The sequence below is a fragment of the Lactuca saligna genome, chromosome 8 (assembly GCF_052625555.1).
Source record: "Lactuca saligna cultivar CGN05327 chromosome 8, ASM5262555v1, whole genome shotgun sequence".
In the NCBI taxonomy this organism is placed as follows: Eukaryota; Viridiplantae; Streptophyta; class Magnoliopsida; order Asterales; family Asteraceae; genus Lactuca; species Lactuca saligna.
This window is the reverse complement of record NC_136424.1, coordinates 7,943,124-7,954,028: the sequence shown is the minus strand read 5'-3', so window position 1 is coordinate 7,954,028 and position 10,905 is coordinate 7,943,124. Positions and strand designations below refer to the sequence as shown.

Sequence of the window (10,905 nt, the reverse complement as noted above, 5' to 3'; positions counted from 1 at the left end):
TGCTATGTCTAACACCATTTAGACATTCTACACACCAATTCATGACAATCTTCATTCATATCTACTCCCAACATATGAACGATTGTGGACCATTTGAATAATTCGATTATTCCTAATAAACTCAATTATTCTGGAAGTCAAAACATGCAAAGTGAAACAATAGTTAAACAATTAACATGTGACAGTAACTTTACTCACAAATAAAACTCCTTTATTTAATCATCAAATGTTAATTACATTTATCTATTATACGTTTCTAACACTATCTAATCTATACTAATATCATCCTTCAGCCCAATACTCCTAGCATGCTGCAAGTGCTTAACCCTACTCAGTCCCTTCGTAAACGGATCTGCTGGGTTATCTTCTGATGATATCCTCTTCACTACGAGTTGTCCTTCTTCTACACGATGTCTAATGAAGTGATATTTTCTGTCGATATGTCGAGATCTACCATGATCCCTCGGTTCCTTGGTCAAGGCAACCACACCTTCGTTATCACAGAAAATCTCCATGGGCTCCTTTATGGCCGGCACAACTCCAAGATCACCAATGAAGTTCTTTAGCCATATTGCCTCCTTCGACGCTTCGCTCGCTGCAATGTACTCTGATTCGCACGTTGAATCAGCTACGGTTTCCTGCTTGGAACTTTTCCATGTCACTGCTCCTCCATTTAGGGTAAAGACCCAGCCCGACTGCGAACGATAGTTGTCCCTGTCGGTCTGAAAGCTGGCGTCACTATACCCTCGCACCTTCAAGTCATCACTCCCTCCAAGGACTAAGAACCATTCTTTCGTCCTCCGAAGGTACTTAAGGATGTTCTTCACCTCAATCCAATGTGCTTTGCCAGGGTTCCCTTGGTATCTGCTAACCATGCTCAAAGCGAAGGCTACATCAGGGCGAGTACAAGTCATAGCGTACATGATTGAGCCAACTGCGGAAGCGTATGGTACTCGGCTCATTTCTGCTATCTCAGCTTCGGTACTCGGACTTTGAGTCTTACTCAACTTGGCATTTCCTTGTATCGGTAATTCTCCCTTCTTTGAGTTTTCCATACTAAAACGTTTTAGTACCTTTTCTAAGTAAGTATTCTGACTAAGTCCAATTAGTCTCTTACTTCTTTCTCTTACTATCCTTATTCCCAAAATGTAAGAAGCCTCTCCAAGGTCCTTCATAGCGAAACACTTCCCGAGCCAGGACTTGACTTCCTGCAAAGTCGGGATGTTGTTTCCTATGAGTAATATGTCATCGACATATAGAACGAGAAAGCTTACTATACTCCCACTGGCTTTGACATATACACAAGATTCGTCTTTGCTTCGTATAAATCCAAACTCTTTGACTTTCTCATCGAAGCAAAGATTCCATCTGCGAGACGCTTGCTTAAGTCCATAAATGGACTTCTCAAGCTTACACACTCTATTCGGATGCTTCGGATCCACAAACCCCTCTGGCTGAGCCATGTAAACATCCTCAGCCAACTTTTCGTTAAGGAAAGCGGTCTTGACATCCATTTGCCAAATCTCATAATCATGAAATGCGGCAATTGCTAGCATCACTCTAATAGATTTAATCTTCGCAACTGGTGAGAAGGTCTCATCATAGTCAACTCCGGGAGTTTGAGTAAAGCCCTTCGCGACCAATCGCGCCTTATATATGTGTACGTTCCCATCCACGTCGGTCTTCTTTTTGAAGATCCATTTGCACCCAACGGTCTTACGTTCGGGCACATAATCAACCAAATTCCAAACTTGGTTATCGTACATGGATTGGATCTCGCTATCCATTGCCTCTTTCCATTTCGCAGACTCCGGGCCTGCCATGGCTTCCTTATAGCTATTAGGTTCATCAAGATTTACTAGTGTACCATCACTAATATACGTGTCCCCTTCGGTAGTAATATGAAAACCATAAAACTGGGGATGAACTCTAACTCTATCGGAACGTCTAAGAGGTAAGGATTCGTCAATCGGTTCAACCGGAGTTTCCTCCTCGGGTTGAATGCCAGCGGTAGAGGTTCCTTCATCTATCGATTCTTGAATCTCTTCAAGTTCGATTTGCCTCCCATTGTCTCCTTGGCCTATGAGTTCTCGCTCACGGAAAACTCCTTTCCTCGCAACAAAAACAACATTGTCCTTCGATCTATAGAAGAGATATCCAAAGGATTTCTGCGGGTAGCCGATGAAAATACATCGCTCACTACGAGGTTCGAGCTTGTCGTGAGTATCTCATCTTACGAAAGCCTCGCAACCCCAAACCTTGATATCTGCTAACGAAGGAGCTTTCCCCATCCACATCTCGTGAGGTGTTTTGGCAACCTTCTTAGTAGGGACTCGGTTAAGGATATGGGTGGCAGTCTCTAAGGCATACCCCCAAAAGAAGATAGGTAGTGAAGCACGACTCATCATAGAGCGAACCATATCCAATAAGGTTCGATTACGCCTTTCTGCCACACCATTCAACTGCGGTGTCCTAGGAGGCGTCAATTGCGAAACTATTCCACACTCCTTGAGATAATCGTGGAATTCAAGACTGAGGTACTCTCCTCCTCGATCGGATCGAAACATCTTGATTTTCCTGCCCAATTGATTCTCTACTTCATTCTTGATTAAGTAGATATACCCATATCTACTATAGTCATCGGTAAAAGTCACATAGAAGCGGTTCCCATCCTTCGTGGTTGATCTAAAGGGTCCACATACATCGGTATGTATTAGGTCCAATAGCCCCTCACCCCTTTCACAAGTACTCGTGAAGGGTGACTTAGTCATCTTTCCAAGTAAACAAGACTCGCATGTGTCATCTTCCCTAAGGTCGAATGACTCCAACACTCCATCCTTTTGGAGTTGCGCTATGCGTTTCTTGTTGACATGTCCAAGACGACAATGCCACAAGGATGCTTTATCCATACTAGTGGAAGAATCAATATTCAAAACATCATTTCCTAAGTTATCAACAATCATAACAGTTTCATATATTCCATTACATGGTATAGCTTCAAAGTAAAAGACACCATTTAGATAAGCCAAAATAGAACCATTCTCATTATTAAAAGAAAATCTAAATCCTTGTCTATATAAACCATGAAATGAAATGATGTTTCTAGCCATTTCTGGCGAATAGCAACAATTGTTCAAATCTAAAACCAAATTATTCCTAAGCACTAAAGAATACACTCCAATCTTGGTCACAGGCGACGATCTTCTGTTCCCCATGATTAGATTGATCCTTCCTTGCTCTACATCCCTACTTCTTCTTAGTCCCTGCACATTAGAACAAATGTGATAACCACAACCGGTATCAAGAACCCAAGAAATAGCATGATTAGAATCGTTAGATTTGATTGTGTATATACCTGCGAAAGATGGCTTGATCTTTCCTTCTTTGATCGCTTGCAGGTAATCCGGGCAGCTTCTCTTCCAATGTCCTATCTTGTGGCAGTGGTGGCACTCTGCCTCCTTTGGGTTGGAGCAGGGCTTAGCGGGATCAACTTTGGTCCCACTAGAAGAGGCACCATCTCGGGCTTTCACCTTGCGATAGTTATTCGATGAAGCTTTCCTCTTCTTTCCCTTCCTTTGACCAATAGCCAAGACAGGAGCAGCGGACGGATTGGGAGTAGGTGCAACAGACTTGTCCTTGAAGTTGCTCTCAGCGACCCTCAAGAGACCTTGGAGTTTGCTTAGGGTGACCTCTTCTTTGTTCATGTGGTAGGTCATCCTAAATTGGTTGTACATCGGAGGCAAAGAGTGAAGCACCATATCGATCGCCAAGTCTTCACCGAAGTCAACATTTAACTTGCGAAGGCGGTCGACATAACTTTGCATCTTTTGCAGGTGCACGGTAAGAGATTCTCCATGACCCATCTTAGCGGAGATCATGTTAGTGAAAATCTCATAACGCTCTTGTCTCGCGTTTTGGTGGTATCTCTCCAACAAGTCTTGATGCATCTCGTATGGATACATGTCCTCGTAGGAATTTTGGAATTCGGAGTTCATGGTGGCGATCATGATGCAATGTACCTTCGTTGCATCTCGCTCATGAGTTTCAAAGGCGGTGATTTCTTCGAGAGTAGCAACTTCGGGGTTGATTTTCTCGAGCTTCTCATCGAGGACATACTCTTTATCCTCATAGCGAGCAATGGTGCGAATGTATCTTATCCATTCGCTAAAGTTTGTTCCATCGAAGGTGACCTTTTGGCAAAGGCTCATCAACGTGAAAGAACTAGCAGCAGCGTTGTTTGCGTTCGACATCTTCAATTAGAAAAAGGACAAAGATAGATTAGAATAATAATCCCTAATTATCACCCAATAAGAAAATTAGGGCTAGGATCCAACAATAACATTTACATACTAGAGAAGGGATGCCGTAATCTAACATGCAAATAAATTGAAGGTAAGCGAATGACGATTCACTAATTCTCCATTACAAAACTTAAACTATTAGTCCTAAGTGTTTTTGAGAATTCCTAGGTTCGGAAGAGATTCATTGAAACTATTCAATGGCATGTTTAAATCTCGATATGCCCCTCTCGTTTGTGACTGGGATGCCGATGATCACAAAGCGGGTGTGAATTACCATGCAAATTCACATGGTGCCTTCATTGTAACGATCACCTATTCGATGTGCCGGTAAACCACACACGCTCCATCGAACTATGATAAACAATGAATCACCCTTTGCCACCTTCGCTTAGAACCAATTAGTGTGCCGGTAAACCACACACGCTCCACTAACTTCTTAGCAAGGTGCAAAGTGTAATTTCATGGGATTGCATCAATTCACTTTTCCTAAAGTAACTAAGATTGGGAAATTTTTAAAACATGTAGTTACTTTGTATTTCTTATTATACTTTTAATGAGAAGATGAGGTTGCCATATCCTACCCGTTCGGCTAACGACCCTCCACCAATCAAGCAAGCGGTGGGTGTGAGTGTACACCCATTAAGCGCCATTTTATAGGCCGCAACCTTATACCCACCTTATAGATCGGCTTCGTGAATGAGGCCTACTAACGGTAAGACTAGCATTTAGTTATACATATATATATTATTCTAGTAATATCATATTAGTATAGGGTTGTATTTTAAAACCTTTTAAAATCTAGGGTTTGAAATTTAAGTTGTTTAAATTAAAACTTTTAATCACAAATATAAATTTCAAAACTTTAGGGTAGGTTTTAAACATTTAAAACATGAAGGATCAAATAACAAATAATTCCAATTAACAATTAATATCCTAATTATCTTTATTTGATTTATCCAAGATTTCTTTTAAGATAATTATCAAAATAATTAATCATTTATCACATAAGGAAATTAAATATTTTATTAGATGATTAATATCTTTAATTAGATCAAGATTATAGTCATATATATAAAAAAAAATGGATTAGGGTTGATCTAATATGATTAAGGTAAGTTTCCATAAGATAAACATGAAAAAATCCCGGTTTTGCCTAATCCAGACGCCCGAATTCGCCGAGTACAGGCCTACTCGCCGAGTCCACTTTGGAACTCGCCGAGTCCATGACTCATAAACCCAAAAATCGAATTTTGCAGGTTTGTTTCAGTTAATCAAGCAACAATTTAAAGAAAACCAAGCTAGGCTCTGATACCACTGATGGGTTTTAGCCATAAGAACTTTCCTATGTGCGCATGCAAAACCCTAATGCTTGGATCTAGGCTTTCTAATTAAACATGCTTTGAATCCAAGACTTCTAATGGCTAATTAGGTTAAATAACAACATTGAAACAGATCTAGAATCATACCTTTGAGTTCCTTGTTGATCTTGTTGTCTTGGAGCTTCTAGAGTCACAAATGTCACTCCTCTAATGGCTTACAAACACCAATAGCAAGCAAGATGATTTAGGAGAGAGGAGAGGGGAGGAATTCGGCCAGAGTATCTCTACTTTTGATGGTGTGTTGAATTCCCTCACCCCTAGGGTCTATTTATACTTGTAGACTCCTTAAGGGTTACAACCTAAACCCTAATTGGATAATCTTCTCTTAAGGCTATCCAAATCCATTCCATAGATAAGCCTTTGGACGATTTTAGCTATCCTATATCTCATAGAATTCGTCCAAAGCATATCCCAATGGATTTATAGTCTAAAGTTTAACTATCAAAACAATTGACAGTTTATACCCTTTTATTTAATTAATCTCTTTAAGTCACCAAATTAATTCCAATTAATCTATGACTTATATTAATCAAAATAACCATATATTATTCCTTATAATATTTACTCTCTTTTAACAAATCATCCATCAAGTTGCTATGGTGAAGGCAACCCAAAAGGACCATGCACAATCAGATATAATACTTGCCTAATATAGTTGCAGCCTTAGACACTATTCCAACAGCTTCATGATTGCTATAACCAATTTGGGATGAAGGATAAGCTTTGTATTAGATCCTAATGATAAACACACAAATGTTCATTGTGTTGAATTGCCTTAGTTAACCAATTATTCCCAACCTTTGAGCATCTCATCAACTTGCTTAATTGCAAAGTTTTTTTTAGTTATTCAAGTATTTTAGTTATCAAGTAATCAAACACCCCCCCCCCCCTTATTTTAATTGTAGTTAGTTAGTTAAATTTCACTAGTTCTATTGAATTGCATTGGTGATTGAATGCAACCATTTCCCCGAGGATCGATACCCCTTTTTACCATTATATTACGTTTATTTAGCAATCAAAGGGTGTAATTTGCTTGGTGGGTTTGACATCCCGACCAAGTTTTGGCGCCGTTGCCGGGGAAATTGGTTTTTTGTTATTTGATTGTTTATGCCTAGGTCTAAAAGAACCGGTGAACTACTCTACAATCCGGAAATTGAAAGAGAAGCAAAAAGGTTGAAAAAGTTAGCCAAACAAGCAAAGCAACAACAACTAGTTCAAGCTTCTTCCTCTTCTCCACTAATCAACATAGAAGATCAAGTTCATACTTCAAGTGATACCGACACCAAACCGAGTTCTCCAATTGTTGGCCATTCCTTTGAAGACATTCCATTTGAAAACCACATAGCCATGAATCACACTCCACCTCATAATCCCAACCCAAACCCAATCAACCAAGATGCCAATACCCCACCCCATCAACCAAGACAACAACCACAAGAACCTCTCATTGATATGCCACCTTGGAATCAAGCCCCTCCTCAAAACCAACCCAATTATCAACCACAACCACAACTACAAAACCAACACTTCCACCAAAACAACCAACCTCAAAACAATGTTTTTCAAGTTCAACAAGTACATTACCCAAATCAACCTAATTACCAACCCCCTCCAATGTACCAAAACCCAATGTACCCACAACAACAACCTCCTTTCAACCAATACCCTAACTACCAACCTTATCCACCACCAATCTACAATCCCCAACAATACCCATATCCACCTTACCAACAACCACCCAATTACTTGCAACAATATCCCAATAACCCCAATCCACTCAATCCTCCTCAAGAATTGACACTTAGACAAATGATGGAAACGGATGTTACTCATACACCTCTTGCTATTGTTTATCCCGCAAACCGTCGAGGGATTGAATTGAAATCAAGTTTCATCCATCAACTTACCAAGTTCCATGGGTTGGATAAAGAAGATCCTCAAAAGTATTTGAAGTCCTTTCATATGATATGTGTTAGTATGTTGCCCGATAATGTGACATTGGATGATTTCAAGTTAACCGCATTCTCGCTCACCTTGGAAGACAAAGCTAGAGAGTGGTTATTCAACTTACCACTAGGATCTATTCACACATGGGAAGAGTTACTCAAGGCCTTCAATAGCAAATTCTATCCCACCTCCCGGATATCAAGCCAACGAAGTGATATTTTGGGGATTCGTCAAGGGGAAAATGAAACATTTCATGATTTTTGGGAGCGCTTCAATAATTTGTGTACAAGTTGTCCTCAACACAATATACACAAACAACTACTTCTCCAACAATTTTATGAGGGTATGAATGAAAAAGATCAGAGGATGATTGATGCTTCAAGTGGTGGTGACATCTTCAACAAAACCCCTCACGAGATCCGATTACTTTTTGGTACCATTTCTCAAAATCAAAGGAATTTTGGGACTCGAAATGACATGAAGAGAAATTCTACACAAGTGGTTGGTGAAGTTAGCAACACTCAACATTTGGAATCAAAGCTCTTGGATTTGACTAATGTGTTAAGTCAAATGGTGGTGGGAAGTGGTCAACAATTGATGGTATGTGGTATTTGTGCAATAACGGGTCATTATACGGATAAGTGTCCTACACTTGGAAGTGAACCGGAAGATGTGAATGCAATGGGCGGATATCAAAGTAAACCAAGACCCATGGGATTTCAAAATAACTTCAACCCAAATTGGAGGAATACCCAAAACAACCCTTATCCACCAAAGCAAAATCCACCAAATCTTTTGATGAGACCCCAACATCCACAATACCAATCCCAAAAACCTCCATATCCACAAAATTCTTATAACCCTCCACATTACCAACACCCTCCACAACAAGGTCAATCAAGTGGTAACCATCAATTGAGCCTTCAAGAACTTGTTACTTCTCTTGCTTAAAGTCAAACCCAATTTCAACAAGAAACCAAGAATACTTTCTCCAACATTCAAGCACAAATTGGAGACTTGGCAACCGCTCTCAACAAGATAGAACAAAGGGGTAAACTTCCATCACAAACCGAGAAGAACCCCAATGTGAGTGCAATAACTTTGAGAAGTGGGAAAACACTTGGAGAAAGCAACCCTAAAAGATTTTCAAGAGAAGAAGAAGATGAAGTCATCATGGTTGAACCTTCAAAAGTTGTAGCTCCCCCAAAGGAACCGGTTGTGCCAAACATTGATCAACCCGACTCTTCCAACAAACCCATCAAACCATTGGTCATACCACCTCCCTTCCCTTCCCGGTTAGCCTTTTCCAAGAAGATAGAGGTAGAAAATGAATTATTTGAAACTTTTCGCAAGGTCCAAATCAACATTCCACTACTGAATGCTATTAAGCAAATTCCAAGTTATGCAAAATTCCTCAAGGATTTATGCACCAAAAAGAGAAAATTCAAGGCGAATGAAAAGATTCAAGTCAATGCAAATGTTTCTGCGATTATCCAAAAGAAGTTACCTCCCAAATGCAAGGATCCGGGAATATTTGCTATCCCTTGTACCATTGGTGATTTTCATGTCGAAAGTGCTATGTTAGATCTTGGAGCCTCGATCAATGTGATGCCATATTCGGTTTTTCAATCTCTCAATGTTGGACCTTTGGAAGAAACTGGAGTAATCATTCAATTAGCAGACAAGTCAAGTGTGTCTCCAAGAGGAGTGTTGGAGGATGTGTTAGTACAAGTTAATCAATTTGTTTTTCCGGCGGATTTTTATGTCATTGATCTTGAAGAAAAAGACTCCTTCCAAATCATCTATGATCCTCCTTGGAAGACCTTTCATGCATACCACTCACATAATCATTGGTGTCCATAAAGGAAAGATAACTATGGAGTTTGATGGAGAAACCATTCACTTCAACATCTTTGAAGGAATGAGTTACCCTAGTAACATTTCTCCATTGTATCGGGTTGATGTGATTGAGCCAATAAACAGGATAAGCCCTAATGTATGCACAAACAAGATAATCATGGAAGATGATTGTAATCCTAAGAGGGAACCTCAAAGAAGATTGAATCCTCCAATGATGGAAGTGGTCAAGAAGAAGATAATTAAAATGTTCAAAAGGTGCAAAGAGAAGAAAAAGGCATTTCATGACAAGCATATAACCCAAAAACACTTTATTCCGGGTCAAAAAGTTCTTCTTTATCATTCACGCTTAAAGTTATTCCCGGGAAAATTGCGATCTCGATGGCATGGACCTTTTATTGTTATAAAAGTGTTTGATCCTAGTTTGGTTGAAATCAAGAGTTTGGAAACAAACCAAATCTTCAAAGTGAATGGGCACCATTTGAAACTATTTTATGAAGGCTTTGACATGGGAGAATTCGACAACGTAACAATGGAAACACCGATTTACGAAGGCTGACGGAAGCGGGGCTATGTCTTGGCAAAGACGTTAAATAAATGCATTGTGAATAAATAATCTCCGCTTAAATTTTTGGGTGTTTCTAAACTTGAAGTTGGCCTAAAAATAAGCATATAGAAGTCTTCCAGTGATTTTGGTGAAGTTTGAAAAATTCCAAAAATTTGACTTTCGCACGAGTTCCAAATTACACCAACATGGGGTGCTTTCTGATTGCTGCGTGCGGGTGCCCGCGCAGCCGTTGCGCGACCGGCCCCCAACCGCACAGATTCCGAGTTCCAAATTACCCCAACATGGGATGTATTTTGACATGTGCGCGCGGATGCCCCCCACCCGCGTAAAGTTTGCGAGGGTACCCGCACAAATATGTCATTTCATAAGAAAATTTCGAGCCATTTCATATACGTCCTTTGCGCGACCAAGCTTTCATCCATGTGTATTTAGGCGGCCAAGAACTCCATCCAAGCATCATTATGCGATCCATGTGTTGCTTTCATACCATCCTCTCGGGCCTCCTCCATCTTGATCCCGGTATGATCCTTCCTTACTCTCATCCTAAGCATTGAGGACAATGCTTAATTTTAAGCTTGGGGTGAGGTAATCTAATCTTTTGTTTTTATTGCATTTAGGTTGTATATAGTTGCATTTAGAGTTAGTCATTTAGGGCATTCATAAAAATTGCATAAAAAATTCAAAAATATCGCATATTTTCTTTCTTTCTTTTCTAATTTTCATACTTTTTAGATGCATTCTAGTTTAAGTTCGTGCATTTTTGTTCTCTCTTGTCTTCTCATCCCTAAAGGTACCATAGCGCCGAGTCATAAGTATTGAATCATAGATTGGTCCTGGGTCTTGATATGGAATT

At 39.9% G+C, this 10,905-nt stretch overlaps 1 protein-coding gene across 1 annotated transcript; it reads left to right on the top strand.

Annotated features, from left to right (window-relative positions):
- Nucleotides 1–7,027: 7,027 nt before the first annotated feature.
- On the top strand, nt 7,028–9,490 carry LOC145009371 (uncharacterized). Its single transcript, XM_078968079.1, has 2 exons — nt 7,028–8,531; nt 8,631–9,490. Exons 1-2 carry the CDS (start codon nt 7,028–7,030, stop codon nt 9,488–9,490), a joined length of 2,364 nt encoding a protein of 787 aa, XP_078824205.1.
- Nucleotides 9,491–10,905: the final 1,415 nt, after the last annotated feature.

Bases quoted from the DNA above. Each gene is read 5' to 3' on its own strand.
- LOC145009371 (XM_078968079.1), top strand. From the start codon at position 7,028: ATGAATCACACTCCACCTCATAATCCCAACCCAAACCCAATCAACCAA. The intron at 8,532-8,630 runs GTAACCATCAAT...CCAACATTCAAG, and splicing joins ACAACAAGGTCAATCAAGTG to CACAAATTGGAGACTTGGCA.